General features: G+C 53.5%; 1 protein-coding gene and 1 long non-coding RNA gene across 2 annotated transcripts; one reads left to right on the forward strand and one right to left on the reverse strand.

Moving 5' to 3' along the window:
• Positions 1 to 129: 129 nt before the first annotated feature.
• On the forward strand, positions 130 to 15,252 carry RBM42 (RNA binding motif protein 42). The gene is made up of 10 exons (XM_066570823.1): positions 130 to 302; positions 1,531 to 1,633; positions 2,306 to 2,390; positions 3,118 to 3,183; positions 4,752 to 4,936; positions 9,607 to 9,765; positions 11,212 to 11,397; positions 12,070 to 12,190; positions 13,360 to 13,554; positions 15,000 to 15,252. The coding sequence occupies exons 1-10, from the start codon at positions 139 to 141 to the stop codon at positions 15,110 to 15,112; spliced, it is 1,377 nt and encodes a 458-aa protein (XP_066426920.1). The 5' UTR covers positions 130 to 138; the 3' UTR covers positions 15,113 to 15,252.
• A 965-nt stretch (positions 15,253 to 16,217) lies between these two features.
• On the reverse strand, positions 16,218 to 17,043 carry LOC136570284 (uncharacterized). The gene is made up of 3 exons (XR_010785525.1): positions 16,963 to 17,043; positions 16,825 to 16,877; positions 16,218 to 16,453 (listed from the first exon to the last, which is right to left on the reverse strand). It is a non-coding gene; the product is annotated as an uncharacterized lncRNA (long non-coding RNA).
• Between the last annotated feature and the right edge of the window lie 62 nt (positions 17,044 to 17,105).

The following is a 17,105-nucleotide window of genomic DNA, read 5'->3' on the forward strand; positions in this document are numbered from 1 at the left end:
GTCCGTTTTTCGGTGATTTCGCCCCAAATCCGCCTTTGTTTATTAAAAATGGGGAAGTGTTGTCGCGCTGAGTGACGTCACTGCGCCGCGCCGGAAGTGCCCCTCAGGCGGGCGGAAGTGGCTGTGGCGGTTCCAGCCATGGCGGCGGCGGCTCCCGGAGCGGCGGGGCCGGGAATGGCGGCGGGAGCCGGACCCGGTGCCGCGGTGGTGGCGGCGGGGCCCGGAGCGGTGGCGGGAGGCGGCGGGGCCTCGGTGAAGAGCGGCGAGGAGCGGCTGAAGGAGATGGAGGCGGAGATGGCGCTGTGAGGGAAAGGGAGCGGCGGGGCTGTCATGGCGGACGGGAGGGGGCGGGGCTTGGCGGGTACCATGGTAACGGGGCGGAGCTTAATAGACGGGCGTGGTCTGAGCGCTGCCATGGCAACGGGGGCGGGGTTTGATGGAGAGAGGGGCGGGGTCTAGAGGTTGCTTGGTAACGCGGGCGTGGCTTGAGGGAGGGAGGGGCGGGGCCTGTCGTTGCCGGGGTAACGGGGGCGGGGTTTGGGGGTACTGGGAGGGTCTGGGGGGGTTACTGGGAGGTCAGTGGGCGGTCCCCAGTCCGAACTGGTTTATACTGGTTTATACTGGTTTATATTGGTCCGTATCAGCCCATATAAGTCTATACTGGTTCGTACCAGTCCATACTGGTCCTTACTGGTTTATACTGGCTTGTGCTGGAACATACTGGTTCATACTGGTCTGTACTGGTTTGCACTGGTTCATACTGTTCCATACCAGTCCATACTGGTCTGTGCTGGTTTGTACTGGTTCATACTCTTCCATACCAGTCCATACCGGTCTGTGCTGGTTTCTACTGGTCCATACTCATCCATACCGGTCCATATTGGTCCATACTGGTCCATACTGGTTTCTACTGGTCCATACCAGTCTCTACTGGTCTGTTCAGGTCCATACTGGTTTTATACTGGTTTATAGCGGCCTTTACTCATCTATATTAGTTTATACTAGACCATACTGGTCTTTACTGGTCCGTATTGGTCCATGCTGGTTTATACTAGTTCATACTGGTCCGTACTGGTTTTACACTGGTTTTTACTGGTCCATATCGGTCCATTTGGCCCGTATTGGTTTGTACTGGTTTATACTGGTCTATACTGATCCTTACTGGTTTGTACTGGTGCAGACTGGTCCAGACTGGTTTATACTGGCCCGTATTGGTCCAGGCAAGTTCATATGGATCCATACTGGTCTGTACTGGTCCTTACTGATTTATGTTGGCCCATAGTGGTCCGTACTGGTTTATATTGGTCCATACTGGTTTATACTGGTTCGTATTGGTTCGTATTGGTTTGTACTGGTTGTTACTGATCCAAACTGGTCTATACTGGTTTATACTGGTCCATACCGGGTTTTACTGGTTTATACCAGTTCCTACCCATTTATACCGGTCTGTACTGGTCTGTACTGGCTTATACTGGTCCATACTAGCTTATACTGGTCCGTACTGGTCCTTACTGGTCTGTACTGGTGCAGGTTTGAGCAGGAGGTGCTGGGGGCTCCAGGCCCCGCCCCCGGGGACCCTTTGGCCCCGCCCCCCGTCCTGCGCCCGATCATCGCCACCAACACCTACCAGCAGGTGTGTCCCCAAAACTGTCCCCAACTGTCCCCAGTGTCCCCAATGTCCCCTCAGTGTCCCCAAATGTCTCCAGTGTCCTCAAATGTCCCCAAATGTCCCCGATGTCCCCTCAGTGTCCCCAATGTGCTCCCGATGTCCCCAGTGCCCCCAAATGTCCCCAGTGTCCCCAATGTCCCCAACCCCTGTCAATGTCCCCACTGGCCTTTCAGTGTCCCCAAAGTCCCCTCAATGTCCCCCTCATGTCACCAATGTTCCCAATGTCCTCTCATTGTCCCCAAATCCCCAATGTCCCCAATCCCCCCGATGTCCCCCTGATATCCCCAATGTCCCCCCAATGTCCCCGATCCCCCAAATCCCCCCAATGTCCCCAATGTCCCCAATCCCCTCAATGTCCCCTTAGTGACCCCAATGTCCCCAACACACCCAAGGTCCCCAAAATCCTCAATCCCCCACTGTCCCCAGTGTCCCCTCAGTGTCCCCACTGTCCCCAATCCCCACAGTGTCCCCCCGCTGTCCCCTCAGTGTCCCCACTGTCCCCCCAGTGTCCCCATTGTCCCCTCAGTGTCCCCATTGTCCCCTCAGTGTCCCCAATCCCCCAGTGTCCCCTGGCTGTCCCCTCAGTGTCCCCTCGCTGTCCCCATTGTCCCCTCAGTGTCCCCTTGCTGTCCCCAGGTCCAGCAGTCTCTCGAGGCTCGCGCCGCCGCCGCCGCCACCGTCCCCCCCTTGGGGACACCCCCGGTGCCCTTCGTGGGGCCAGGTCAGTGCCAGCAGTGTCCCCTCAGTGTCCCCTCAGTGTCCCCTCAGTGTCCCCATTGTCCCCTGCTGTCCCCAGCGGTGTCACTGCTGTCCCCTGGCTGTCACTGCTGTCCCCATTGTCCCCTGCTGTCCCCAATGTCCCCTAGCTGTCCCCAGTGGTGTCACTGCTGTCCCCTGGCTGTCCCCTCAGTGTCCCCATTGTCCCCTGCTGTCCCCTGGCTGTCACTGCTGTCCCCATTGTCCCCTGCTGTCCCCAATGTCCCCTGGCTGTCCCCAGTGGTGTCACCACTGTCCCCAATGTCCCCCGGTGTCACCAATGTCCTCTGGCTGTCTCCAGCGGTGTCACTGCTGTCCCCACTGTCCCCAGCAGTGTCACTGCTGTCCCCACTGTCCCCAGTGTCCCCTGGTGTTTCCTGATGTCCCCAATGTCCCCTCTGTCCCCTGGCTGTCCCCTGCTGTCCCCAATGTCCTCTGGTGTTTCCTGATGTCCCCAAAGTCCTCTGCTGTCCCCTGCTGTCCCCAGTGTCCCCAGCCCGCTGTCCCCAGCAGTGTCACTGCTGTCCCCTGGCTGTCCCCAACCCCAGTGTCCCCCACTGTCCCCTGCCTGTCCCCACTGTCCCCAATGTCCCCTGGCTCTCCCTGGCTGTCCCCCAATGTCCCCAGTGTCCCCGCTGTCCCCAATGTCCCCTGGCTGTCCCCAGTGTCCCCAATGTCCCCTCTGTCCCCAGCAGTGTCACCGCAGCGGCCGCCGATCCTGCGCCCGGCCTTCGTGCCACACGTGCTGCAGAGACCGGGTACGGGGACACTGGGGACATTTGGGGACATCTGGGGACATCGAGGGGGCGCGGGGACACTGGGGACATTTGGGGACATTGGGGGGTTGGGGATATTGTGGACATTGTGGGGGTTGGGGACATTGGGGGACAGCCAGGGGACATTGGGGGACATTGGGGGACGTTGAGGGGGTTGGGGACATTGGGGGACATTGGGGGACATTGGGGGACATTGGGGACATTGTGGGGGTTGGGGACATTGGGGACATTGAGGGGGTTGGGGACATTGGGGGACATTGGGGACATTGGGGGACATTGAGGGGGTTGGGGACATTGGGGGACATTGGGGTTTGGGGACATTTTTGGGGACGTTTTATGGTTTGGGGACTTCAGGGGGTTTGGGGACATTGGGAACATTGAGGGGTTTGGGGACATTTTTGGGGGGACATTGGGGGGGTTGGGGACACTGGGGACATTGGGGACATTGGGTGGTTTGGGGACATTTTTGGGGACATTTTTGGGAGCGTTGGGGACATTGAGGACATTTTTGGGGGGACATTGGGGACATTGAAGGGATTGGGGACATTGGGGGGTTTGGAGATATTGGGCACAGAGAGGGTGGTTTGGGGACATTTTCGGGGACATTTTTGGGATGACTTTGGGGGGGTTTGGGGACATTTGGGACATTTTTTGGGACATTTTTGGGGTGACATTTGGGGGGATTTGGGGACATTTTTGGGGACATTTTTGGGGGGATTTGGGGCCATTTTCGGGTACATTTTTGGGGTGACTTTGGGGGGGTTTGGGGACATTTTTGGGGACATTTTTGGGGTGACTTTGGGGGGATTTGGGGACATTTTTGGGGTGACATTTGAGGGGATTTGGTGCCATTTTCGGGTACATTTTTTGGGGATTTGGGGACATTTTCGGGGACATTTTTGGGGTGACTTTGGGGGGATTTGGGGCCATTTTTGGGGTGACTTTGTGGGGGGATTTGGGGCCATTTCCGGGTACATTTTTGGGGGGATTTGGGGCCATTTTCAGGTACATTTTTTGGGGATTTGGGGACATTTTCGGGTACATTTTTGGGGTGACTTTGGGGGAATTTGGGGCCATTTTCGGGTACATTTTTTGGGGATTTGGGGACATTTTCGGGTACATTTTTGGGGGGATTTGGGGCCTTTTTCGGGTACATTTTTTGGCGATTTGGTGCCATTTTCAGGTACATTTTTTGAAGGGATTTGGGGCCATTTTCGGGTACATTTTTTGGGGATTTGGGGCCATTTTTGGGGACATTTTTGGGGTGACTTTGGGGGGATTTGGGGCCATTTTCGGGTACATTTTTGGGGGGATTTGGGGCCATTTTCGGGTACGTTTTTGGGGTGACCTTGGGGGGATTTGGGGCCATTTTCGGGTACAATTTTGGAGTGACATTTGGGAGGATTTGGGGGCATTTCCGGGTCCATTTTTTGGCGGTTTGGGGACGTTTGGGGACATTGGAGGGCGCTGCTGTCACCGCGGTGTCCCCGTGACCCCTCTGGTGACCCCGCCCCGTCCTCTCCTGTCCCCTCCCCTCTTTGTGTCCCCAGCGGGTCCCCGGGGTCCCCTGGCCCTGCGCCCCCCCCCCGGGGCCATGGTGGGGGTGGGGCCTCCCCTGGGGGCCCCCCCCGCCCCGCCCCTGCTGCTCGCCCCTCCCCCACTGCAGAGACCCCCCCCCACCCCCCCCCTGGGGGCACCCATGGGCGCCGGAGGGGCCCTGAGAGCGGCCGGAGCGGTGAGTGATGGAACTGGGATGGACTGGGAGGGACTGGGATGGACTGGGAGGGACTGGGACCAAACTGGGAGGGACTGGGATAGACTGGGATGTACTGGGAGGGGACTGGGAGAGACTGGGATAGACTGGGATGGACTGGGATAGACTGGGACCAAACTGGGAGGGACTGGGATGGACTGGGATGGACTGGGAGGGACTGGGATCAAACTGGGAGGGACTGGGATGGACTGGGAGGGACTGGGATAGACTGGGATGGACTGGGATGGACTGGGAGGGACTGGGATAGACTGGGACCAAACTGGGAGGGACTGGGATAGACTGGGATGTACTGGGAGGGGACTGGGAGAGACTGGGATAGACTGGGAGGGACTGGGATAGACTGGGATCAAACTGGGAGGGACTGGGAGGGGACTGGGATAGACTGGGATGGACTGGGACAAACTGGGAGGGACTGGGACCAAACTGGGATAGACTGGGACCAAACTGGGAGGGAACTGGGAGGGGACTGGGAGGGACTCGAATGGACTGCGATCAAACTGGGAGGGACTGGGATCAAACTGGGATATACTGGGATAGACTGGGAGGGACTGGGACGGACTGGGAGAGACTGGGAGGGAACTGGGATCAAATTGGGATAAACTGGGATAGACTGGGACGTACTGGGATATACTGGGAGAGACTGGGAGGGAAATGGGAGGGACTGGATGAATTTGTGCCGAATTTGGGTTTTTTAATTGCAAAATTTTGAATTTTTCCGTAATTTCTGATTTTTTAGTGAAGAACTTGGGGGGGGGGGGGTTTGGGTGGAATTTTGGATTTTTTGGGGCAGAATTTGGGCCTTTTTTTTGTGCAGAATTTGATTTTTTCGAGGCAGAATTTGGGGTTTTTATGGTAGAAAATTTGGGGTTTTTTTAGTGCAGAATTTTGGAATTTTTTGGTAGAATTTGGGAGTTTTTTTGGGTCAGAATTTTAGAATTTTTTGGTAGAATTTGGGAGTTTTTTTGGGTCAGAATTTTGGAAATTTTTGGTAGAATTTGGAGTTTTTTTGGGTCAGAATTTTGGTAATTTTGGGTAGAATTTGGGGTTTTTTTTGGGTCAGAATTTTGGAATTTTTTGGGTAGAATTTGGGTTTTTTTAGTGCAGAATTTTGGAAATTTTTGGGTAGAATTTGGGGTTTTTTAGTGCAGAATTTTGGAAATTTTTTTGGTAGAATTTGGGGGTTTTTTTGGGTCAGAATTTTGGAATTTTTTGGGTAGAATGTGGGTTTTTTTAGTGCAGAATTTTGGAAATTTTTGGGTAGAATTTGGGGTTTTTTAGTGCAGAATTTTGGAAATTTTTTTGGTAGAATTTGGGGGTTTTTTTGGGTCAGAATTTTGGAATTTTTTGGGTAGAATTTGGGGTTTTTTTAGTGCAGAATTTTGGAAATTTTGGGTAGAATTTCGGGGGTTTTTGGGTCAGAATTTTGGAATTTTTTGGGTAGAATTTGGGGGTTTTTTGGGTCAGAATTTTGGAATATTTTGGTAGAATTTGGGAGTTTTTTTGGGTCAGAATTTTGGAATTTTTTGGTAGAATTTGGGGGGTTTTTTGGGTCAGAATTTTGGAAATTTTTGGTAGAATTTGGAGTTTTTTTGGGTCAGAATTTTGGTAATTTTGGGTAGAATTTGGGGTTTTTTTTTGGGTCAGAATTTTGGAATTTTTTGGGTAGAATTTGGGTTTTTTTAGTGCAGAATTTTGGAAATTTTTGGGTAGAATTTGGGGTTTTTTAGTGCAGAATTTTGGAAATTTTTGGGTAGAATTTGGGGTTTTTTTAGTGCAGAATTTTGGAATTTTTTTTGGTAGAATTTGGGGGGTTTTTTAGTGCAGAATTTTGGAAATTTTTGGTAGAATTTGGAGTTTTTTTGGGTCAGAATTTTGGTAATTTTGGGTAGAATTTGGGGTTTTTTTGGGTCAGAATTTTAGAATTTTTTGGGTAGAATTTGGGGTTTTTTTAGTGCAGAATTTTGGAATTTTTTGGTAGAATTTGGGAGTTTTTTTAGTGCAGAATTTTGGAAATTTTTGGTAGAATTTGGGGGTTTTTTGGGTCAGAATTTTGGAATTGTTTGGGTAGAATTTGGGGTTTTTTTGGGGTCAGAATTTTGGAATTTTTTGGGTAGAATTTGGGGTTTTTTTAGTGCAGAATTTTGGAATTTTTTGGTAGAATTTGGGAGTTTTTTTAGTGCAGAATTTTGGAAATTGTTTGGTAGAATTTGGGGGTTTTTTAGTGCAGAATTTTGGAATTTTTTGGGTAGAATTTGGGGGTTTTTGGGTCAGAATTTTGGAATTTTTTGGTAGAATTTTGGGGGGGGGTTGGGTCAGAATTTTGGAATTTTTTGGTAGAATTTGGGGTTTTTTAGTGCAGAATTTTGGAATTTTTTGGTAGAAGTTGGGGTTTTTTTAGTGCAGAATTTTGGAATTTTTTTGGTAGAATTTGGGGGTTTTTTTGGGTCAGAATTTTAGAATTTTTTGGTAGAATTTGGGAGTTTTTTTGGGTCAGAATTTTGGAAATTTTTGGTAGAATTTGGAGGTTTTTTGGGGTCAGAATTTTGGTAATTTTGGGTAGAATTTGGGGTTTTTTTTGGGTCAGAATTTTGGAATTTTTTGGTAGAATTTGGGGTTTTTTTAGTGCAGAATTTTGGAATTGTTTGGGTATAATTTGGGGGTTTTTTAGTGCAGAATTTTGGAATTTTTTGGTAGAATTTGGGGGGTTTTTTAGTGCAGAATTTTGGAAATTTTTTGGTAGAATTTGGGGGGTTTTTTGGGTCAGAATTTTGGAAATTTTTGGTAGAATTTGGAGTTTTTTTGGGTCAGAATTTTGGTAATTTTGGGTAGAATTTGGGGTTTTTTTGGGTCAGAATTTTAGAATTTTTTGGGTAGAATTTGGGGTTTTTTTAGTGCAGAATTTTGGAATTTTTTGGTAGAATTTGGGAGTTTTTTTAGTGCAGAATTTTGGAAATTTTTGGTAGAATTTGGGGTTTTTTTGGGTCAGAATTTTGGAATTTTTTGGGTAGAATTTGGGGTTTTTTGGGTCAGAATTTTGGAATTTTTTGGTAGAATTTTGGGGGGGGGTTGGGTCAGAATTTTGGAATTTTTTGGTAGAATTTGGGGTTTTTTTAGTGCAGAATTTTGGAATTTTTTGGTAGAATTTGGGAGTTTTTTTAGTGCAGAATTTTGGAAATTGTTTGGTAGAATTTGGGGGTTTTTTAGTGCAGAATTTTGGAATTTTTTGGGTAGAATTTGGGGGTTTTTGGGTCAGAATTTTGGAATTTTTTGGTAGAATTTTGGGGGGGGTTGGGTCAGAATTTTGGAATTTTTTGGTAGAATTTGGGGGTTTTTTAGTGCAGAATTTTGGAATTTTTTGGTAGAATTTGGGGTTTTTTTAGTGCAGAATTTTGGAATTTTTTTGGTAGAATTTGGGGGTTTTTTTGGGTCAGAATTTTAGAATTTTTTGGTAGAATTTGGGAGTTTTTTTGGGTCAGAATTTTGGAAATTTTTGGTAGAATTTGGAGGTTTTTTGGGGTCAGAATTTTGGTAATTTTGGGTAGAATTTGGGGGTTTTTTTGGGTCAGAATTTTGGAATTTTTTGGGTAGAATTTGGGGTTTTTTTAGTGCAGAATTTTGGAATTGTTTGGGTATAATTTGGGGGTTTTTTATTGCAGAATTTTGGAAATTTTTGGTAGAATTTGGGGGTTTTTTGGGGTCAGAATTTTGGAATTTTTTGGGTAGAATTTGGGGGTTTTTTAGAGCAGAGTTTTGGAAATTTTTTGGTAGAATTTGGGGGGTTTTTGGGTCAGAATTTTGGAATATTTTGGTAGAATTTGGGGTTTTTTTTGGGTCAGAATTTTAGAATTTTTTTGGGTAGAATTTGGGGGTTTTTTTGGGTCAGAATTTTGGAATTTTTTGGGTAGAATTTGGGGTTTTTTAGTGCAGAATTTTGGAAATTTTTGGGTAGAATTTGGGGGTTTTTTAGTGCAGAATTTTGGAAATTTTTGGGTAGAATTTGGGGTTTTTTTAGTGCAGAATTTTGGAATTGTTTGGGTAGAATTTGGGGGTTTTTTATTGCAGAATTTTGGAAATTTTTGGTAGAATTTGGGGGTTTTTTGGGGTCAGAATTTTGGAATTTTTTGGGTAGAATTTGGGGGTTTTTTAGAGCAGAGTTTTGGAAATTTTTTGGTAGAATTTGGGGGGTTTTTGGGTCAGAATTTTGGAATATTTTGGTAGAATTTGGGGTTTTTTTTGGGTCAGAATTTTAGAATTTTTTTGGGTAGAATTTGGGGGTTTTTTTGGGTCAGAATTTTGGAATTTTTTGGGTAGAATTTGGGGTTTTTTAGTGCAGAATTTTGGAAATTTTTGGGTAGAATTTGGGGGTTTTTTGGGTCAGAATTTTGGAATTTTTTGGGTAGAATTTGGGGTTTTTTAGTGCAGAATTTTGGAAATTTTTGGGTAGAATTTGGGGGTTTTTTAGTGCAGAATTTTGGAAATTTTTGGGTAGAATTTGGGGTTTTTTTAGTGCAGAATTTTGGAAATTTTTTGGGTAGAATTTGGGGGTTTTTTTGGGGGTCAGAATTTGCATTTTTTGCCGTTTTTTGTTTTTTTTTTTTTTTTCACTTTCCTGACCCCGTTTGTCCCCTCAGGCCGGGGGGGGAGGGGCGCCCGTGCCCCCCCTGCCCCCGGTGGCCGCGGGGGGACCCCGAGTGCCCCCCCCGGGCCCCCCCCCGGGCCCCCCCAAACCGACCCCGCCCGTCATCCAGGCCGCGCCCACCGTGTACCCGGCCCCGCCCCGCCGCGCCCCGGTGAGCGGACACGGCTGTCCCCAAGTGTCCCCAAGTGTCCCCCCAGGGTCACCTCGGTGTCACCAAATGTCCCCAAATGTCCCCAGGGGCACCCCAATGTCACCAAGTGTCCCCAAGTGTCCCCCCAGGGTCACCTCGGTGTCACCAAATGTCCCCAAATGTCCCCAGGGGCACCCCAATGTCACCAAGTGTCCCCAAGTGTCCCCCCAGGGTCACCTCGGTGTCACCAAATGTCCCCAAGTGTCCCCGGTGTCCCCAAGTGTCCCCAGGAGCGGCCCAGTGTCCCCAGATGTCCCCAAGTGTCCCCAGATGTCCCCAAGTGTCCCCAGGAACCCCCAGTGTCCCCAAATGCCCTCAAATGTCCCCAGGAGGCCCCCAGGGTCACCTCGGTGTCCCCAGGGGCCCCCCAGGGTCACCTCGGTGTCCCCAAATGTCCCCAGGGACCCCCAATGTCCCCAAATGTCCCCAGGAGCCCCCCAGTGTCCCCAGATGTCCCCAAATGTCCCCAGGGGCCCCCCAGTGTCACCAAATGTCCCCAGGGCCACCCCAATGTCCCCAGGAGCCCCCCAGTGTCCCCAGATGTCCCCAAATGTCCCCAGGGGCCTCCCAGTGTCACCTCAGTGTCCCCAAATGTTCATGTGACCCCCCCCCAATGTCCCAAAATGTCCCCAGGGGCACCCCAGTGTCACCTGGGTGTCCCCAAATGTCCCCAGGAGGCCCCCAATGTCCCCAAATGTCCCCAGGGTCACCTTGGTGTCCCCAAATGTCCCTGTGACCCCTCCAGTGTCACCTCAGTGTCCCCAAATGTCCCCAGGAAACCCCCATTGTCACCTCAGTGTCCCCCCCGCTTTGGCCCCGCCCCCTTTTAAACCCCTCCCCCTTCACCCCTCCCCCACAGGAGGCTCCGCCCTCTCCAGCGCCCATTTCCCCAAAGAGGAGGCCCCACCCCTCCAGGCCACGCCCCCCCTTTAGCCCCGCCCCATTCAGCCACGCCCCATTTAACCCCATCCTGCTTAGCCCCTCTGCTTCAATTGATTCTGTTTAAGCCCCTCCCCTTTCAGCCACACCCCCTTTAGCCCCTCCCCTTCAATTGATTCAGTTTAAGCCCCTCCCTCTTTAGCCACATCCCCTTTAGCCCTTCCCTTCAATTGCTTCTGCTTAAGCTCCTCCCCTTTTAACTCCACCCCCTTTAGCCCCGCCCCTTTATTTGCCCCTTCTTTGGCTCCTCCCCTTTAACCACACCCTGTTTAACCCCTCCCCTTAAATTCTTTTAGCCCCTCCCACTCCAACCCCACCCCATTAGCTCCTCCCCTTTAATTAACTCTCTTCTAGCCCCTCCCCCTTTAGCCCCACCCCCTTTAGCCCCACCCCCTTTGCCCCTGCCCTTTAACCCCTCCCACAAGTGGCTCCGCCCCTTTAACCTCTCTCTGACCCCCACGCCCAAAGGAGGAGACCCCGCCCCCTCGGGCCCCGCCCCCTGAGGAGCCCAGGATTGGTCCCAGCCTCCCGGCTCCACCCCCTGCCATGGCCACACCCCCTCCGGAGCCACGGCCTGGCCCCGCCCACATCGCGCCAGTGCCACGCCCCCTGCGCAGGACCCGCCCACAGGACCCGCCCTTCCCGGTGCCTGAGGTGGGCGTGGCTTAAGAGGGGCGGGGCTTCGGTGGGAAATGGGTGGGTGGGGCTAAACACGAGGGGGTGGAGCTTAAGGAATGGGTGGGGCTAAAGGGGGCGGGGTTTCAGTGCTGGGAGTGAGGTGCTGGAGGGGAAGTGGGTGTGGCTTAAATGATTGACAGGTATTCGTCAGCCTGGGCAGGGGCTGCAGGAAAGGGGGCGGAGCCTCCAAATCCAGGATTTTACCTCTGGGTGGGCGTGGCCAGATGGGAGTGGGTATGGCTACATGTGGGAGTGTCCGAGGTGATTGACAGCTGCCAGTCAGGCTGCAGCTGGGATGTCCAAAAGTGGGAGGAGCCCCAAAATCAACAATTTCCTGCTGTGTGGGCGTGGCCAGAGTGGGGTGGGCGTGTCCGTTGTGGGGTGGGCGTGTCTGGGTGATTGACACCTTTCCTTAAAGATGGGGTGGGGCTACCTAAAAGTGGGTGGAGCCTAAAACCATTGGGTTTCCCTCAGGGTGGGCGTGTCCTTGGTTGAGTGGGCGTGTCCAGGTGATTGACAGCTTTCCATAACGATAGGGTGGGGCTATCTAAAAAGGGGTGGAGCTTCCAAACCCAGGGTTTCCCTTCAGGGTGGGCGTCTCCCGGCGGGGTGGGCGTGTCCTGGGGGTGATTGACAGCTGCCCATCAGGTGGGGGCGGAGCCTGCGGCCGAGGACAAGCGGAAGGGGCGGGGCGAGCGCCTGAAACGCTGCATCCGAACGGCGGCCGGGAGCAGCTGGGAGGATCCCAGCCTGCTGGAGTGGGACGCTGGTACGGACGGACTGGGACATACTGGGATATACTGGGAGGGACTGGGAATGGACTGGGATGAACTGGGATCGACTGGGAGGGACTGGGAATGGACTGGGATGGACTGTGATAAACTGGGAGGGACTGGGAGGGAACTGGGATGGACTGGGAATGGACTGGGAGGGACTGGGAGGGAACTGGGAGGGACTGGGATGGACTGGGAGGGGATTGGAGGGGACTGGGAGGGACTGGGATGGACTGGGAATGGACTGGGAGGGACTGGGATGGACTGGGAATGGACTGGGAGGGAACTGGGAGGGACTGGGATGGACTGGGAGGGGATTGGAGGGGACTGGGAGGGACTGGGATGAACTGGGATGGACTGGGAGGGACTGGGAGGGGACTGGGAGGGAACTGGGAGGGATTCGGAGGGAACTGGTTTATACTGGGAGGGACTGGGATGGACTGGGAGCAAAGAACCTGAGGGGTTTAGGGGGGAAAATGGGGATTTTAGGGTGAAAAATGGGAATTTTCAGGGAAATAAAGAGGAATTTTAGAGGAGAAGGTGGGACTGGGATGTACTGGGAGGGACTGGGTTATACTGGTTTATACTGGTTTATACTGGGAGGAAAAATGCTGGCAGTTTTAGGGTGAAAATTGGGAATTTTGGAAGGAAAAATGGGGATTTTAGAGCTAAAAACGGGATTTGTAGAGGAAAATAGCACTGGACGACCCCATAATGATCCCATAACTTCATTGATGACCCCATAACCCCAACACGACCCAAAATCGCCGTTTTTCGCCCCAAATTCAGGCGATTTTCAGAACTTCTGTGGGGATTTGGGGAATGAGATTTATGATGAGATTCTGGACCAGGTCATGGCCCCGAGGTCTCCCCATGACCCCAGAACTTTGTGATGACCCCAAAACTTCAGGACAATCCCGTAACTTCCCGATGACCCCAAAACGACCCAAAATCGCCGTTTTTCACCCCAAATTCAGGCGATTTTCAGAACTTTTGTGGGGATTTGGGGAATGAGGTCAGTGATGAGACCTTGGACTGGGCCACAACCCCAAAGCCTTTCCTTGACCCCAGAGCTTCACAATGACCCCAAAACTTCAGGACAATCCCGTAACTTCCCGATGACCCCAAAACGACCCAAAACCGCCGTTTTTCGCCCCAATTCCAGACGATTTCCGTATTTTCTGCGGGGACCTGGGGAACGAGGTGAACGACGAGACGCTGGGCCGCGCCTTCGGGCGCTTCCCGTCCTTCCTGAAGGCCAAAGTGATCCGGGACAAGCGCTCGGGCAAGACCAAGGGCTACGGCTTCGTGTCCTTCAAGGACCCCAACGACTACGTCAGGGCCATGCGCGAGATGAACGGTGAGAGGGGACACCGAAGGGGACACTGGGGACACCCAGGGGACATTGGGGACATTGGGGATGGTGGGGACAGCCCTGGGGACATTGGGGACATTGGGTGGTTTGGGGACACTGGGGACATTTCGTGTCCTTCAAGGACCCCAACGACTGCGTCAGGGCCATGCGCGCGGTGAACGGTGAGAGGGGACACCGAAGGGGACACTGGGGACACCCAGGGGACATTGGGGACATCAGGGATGTTGGGGACATTGGGGGGATTGGGGACATTGGGGACATCAGGGACATTGGGGACATTGGGGCTACAGCTTCGTGTCCTTCAAGGACCCCAACGACTGCGCCAGGGCCATGCACGCGATGAACGGTGACAGGGGACACTGGGGACACCGTTGGGGACACTGGGGACAGCCCTGGGGACATTGGGGACAGCCCTGGGGACATTGGGGACATCGCTGGGGACATCACTGGGGACACCCAGGAGACATCAGGGACAATGGGGGGATTGGGGACATTGGGGTATGTCAGGGCCATGGGCGAGATGAACGGTGACAGGGGACACCGAAGGGGACACCAAAGGGGACACTGGGGACACCCAGGGGACATTGGGGATGTTGGGGACACCCAGGGGACACTGGGGACACCAAAGGGGACACTGGGGACACCCAGGGGACGTTAGGGACACCCAGGGGACATCAGGGACGTTGGGGACATTGGAAGGGCTGGGGACATCAGGGACATTGCGGGTATTGGGGACATTGGGGTGCACCAGGGCCACGCGGGAGATGAACGGTGAGAGGGGACACTGGGGACATCATTGGGGACATTGGGGGGATTGGGAACATTGAGGACACGGTGGGAACCTTGGGGATCCCCAACCTCCGAGTCCCCTCCCAGTCCCTCCCAGTTTATCCCAGTCCCTCCCAGTCCCCCCCAATCCTTTCCTCATCCCCCTCCCAGTTCCATCCCAGTCCCTCCCAGTCCCCCCCAATCCTTTCCTCATCCCCCTCCCAGTTCCATCCCAGTCCCTCCCAATCCCCTCCCAGTTTATCCCAGTCCATCCCAGTCCCTCTCAATCCCCTCCAATTCTCTCCCAGTCCCTCCCAGTTTATCCCAGTTTACCCCAGTCCCACCCAATCCCCCCCAAGTCCCTCCCAATCCCTCCCAGCCCCTCCCAGTCCCTCCCAGTATATCCAAGTCCCCCCCAAATCCTTTCCTAATCCCCTCCCAGTTCCATCCAGTTTCTTCCCAGTCCCTCCCAATCCCCTCCCAGTCCACCCCAGTCCCTCCCAATCCCCTCCCAGTCCACCCCAGTCCCCTCCCAATTTCCTCCCAATCCCCTCCAATTCTCTCCCAGTCCCTCCCAGTTTATCCCAGTTTATCCCAGTCCCACCCAATCCCCTCCCAGTCCCTCCCAGTGCTCCCAGTAAGCCCAGTTTGGCTCCCCCCAGGGAAGTACGTGGGCAGCCGGCCCATCAAGCTGCGCAAGAGCCAATGGAAGGATCGGAACCTGGAGGTGGTGAGGCGCAAACAGCGCGAGAAGAAGAAACTGGGGCTGAGATAGCCCAAACTGGGACAGACTGGGACAAACTGGGAGCACTGGGAGGGACCGGGAATGAGATAAACCCAAGTGAAACAGACTGGGAGGGACTGGGACAAACTGGGAGGGACTGGGACGGCAATAAAGGTGATGGTAGAGCTGTACCGGAGCGTTGGTGTGGGACTGGGAGGGACTGGGACAAACTGGGATGGACTGGGACGGACTGGGACAAACTGGGAGGGACTGGGACTGAGATAAACCCAACTGGGACAGACTGGGAGGGAACTGGGAGGGACTGGGATGGACTGGGACTGAGATAAACCCAACTGGGACAAACTGGGAGGGAACTGGGACGGACTGGGATGGACTGGGACTGAGATAAACCCAACTGGGACAAACTGGGAGGGACTGGGACTGAGATAAACCAAACTGGGACAAACTGGGAGGGACTGGGACTGAGATAAACCAAACTGGGAGGGACTGGGACTGAGATAAACCCAACTGGGACAGACTGGGAGGGAACTGGGAGGGACTGGGAGGGGATTGGGAGGGACTGGGATGGACTGGGACAAACTGGGATGGACTGGGACAAACTGGGAACCTGGAGGTGGTGAGGCGCAAACAGCACGAGAAGAAACTGGAGCTGAGATAGCCCAAACTGGGACAGACTGGGAGTACTGGGAGGGACTGGGACAAACTGGGATGGACTGGGACAAACTGGGATGGACTGGGACTGAGATAAACCCAACTGGGACAGACTGGGATGGACTGGGAGAGACTGGGAGCGAACTGAGACAATCTGGGAGGGACTGGTTTGAACTGGGAAGGAACCAGATTGGACTGGTTTAACTGGGAGCAACTGGGCCAGACAGGTTTGAACTGGTCTGGAGTGGCTTGAACTGGGAAGAAACTGGACTGGACTGGTCTGATCTGGGGAAGAACCAGACAGGACTGGTTTAAACTGGGAAGGAACGAGATTGGACTGGTTTGAACTGGGAAAGAACCAGACCGGAGTGGTTTAAACTGGGATGAACCGGGTTGGACTGGTTTAACCTGGGAAGGAACTGGGCTGGACCGGTTTGAACTGGGTTGGACTGGTTTAAACTGGGAAAGAACTGGGCCAGACTGGTTTGAACTGGGCAAGAACCAGGCTTTACTGGTTTAAACTGGGAAAGAACTGATTTAGACGGGGAAGGAACTGGGCCGGACTGGTTTGAACTGGGAAGGAAGCACATTGCCCTGGTTTGAACTGGGAATGGGCGTGGTTTATTTGTGGGCGTGGTTTGTTTGTGGGCGTGGTCCCACCGAGGCTCCGCCCCCTCAGACCAGCTCCCCCTGGGGGGTCACGAGCGGCTCCGGGGGCACCTGGGGGGGGGGAGGGGAATGAAGGGGGAGGGGCCAGAGCTGCTCTTTGCCCCTCCCCCACCCCTGAACCGTCCCTTTGCCCCTCCCCCATCCCAAAACACCTCCTGTGGCCCCTCCCCCCCACCCCGGATGCTTCCTCTGCCCCTCCCCCACCTCAGGCTCCTCCCCCACACTAAATCCCCTCTGAGGCCCCTCCCCCATGTCAGGTCCCTCCCCCACACATAAATCCCCTCCCCAGCCCCTCCCCCATTCTTAATTTTCCTCCTCAGCCCCGCCCCTAACTGAGGCCCCTCCCCCACCCCATAACCCCTCCCTCAGCCCCTCCCCCACCTCAGGCCCCTCCCCCACCCCTCAATCCCCTCCCCCCTCACCTCCTCGTAGCCCCCCCACGGCTCCACCTCCTCGTACAGGTGAGGCCACGCCCCTAAAGAGGGGGGAAGGGGTGCCAGGTGAGGGGTGAGGGTTGGGCACCGGCCCCTCCCCCCTCCCCCGCCCCTCCCCCCACTCACCTTTGTGGGGGTCCCAGGGGGCGGAGCCAGAGCTGGGGGGGCCCTGGGAGCCTTCAGAGCTGGGCTGGGGGTGGGGGGATGGGAGGGGCGGGGTCACAATTGGCCCCTCCCCCACCCTGAAACCGCCCCTCCCCCATTCAAAA

Source organism: Molothrus aeneus, unplaced genomic scaffold (assembly GCF_037042795.1).
Source record: "Molothrus aeneus isolate 106 unplaced genomic scaffold, BPBGC_Maene_1.0 scaffold_30, whole genome shotgun sequence".
NCBI lineage: Eukaryota > Metazoa > Chordata > Aves > Passeriformes > Icteridae > Molothrus > Molothrus aeneus.

What these genes read in the sequence shown, in the direction of transcription:
- RBM42 (XM_066570823.1), top strand. Translation starts at nt 139, where the DNA reads ATGGCGGCGGCGGCTCCCGGAGCGGCGGGGCCGGGAATGGCGGCGGGA. An exon ending in CCACCAACACCTACCAGCAG is followed by an intron (nt 1,634 to 2,305) that starts GTGTGTCCCCAA and finishes TGCTGTCCCCAG; the next exon opens with GTCCAGCAGTCTCTCGAGGC. An exon ending in CCCTGAGAGCGGCCGGAGCG is followed by an intron (nt 4,937 to 9,606) that starts GTGAGTGATGGA and finishes TTGTCCCCTCAG; the next exon opens with GCCGGGGGGGGAGGGGCGCC.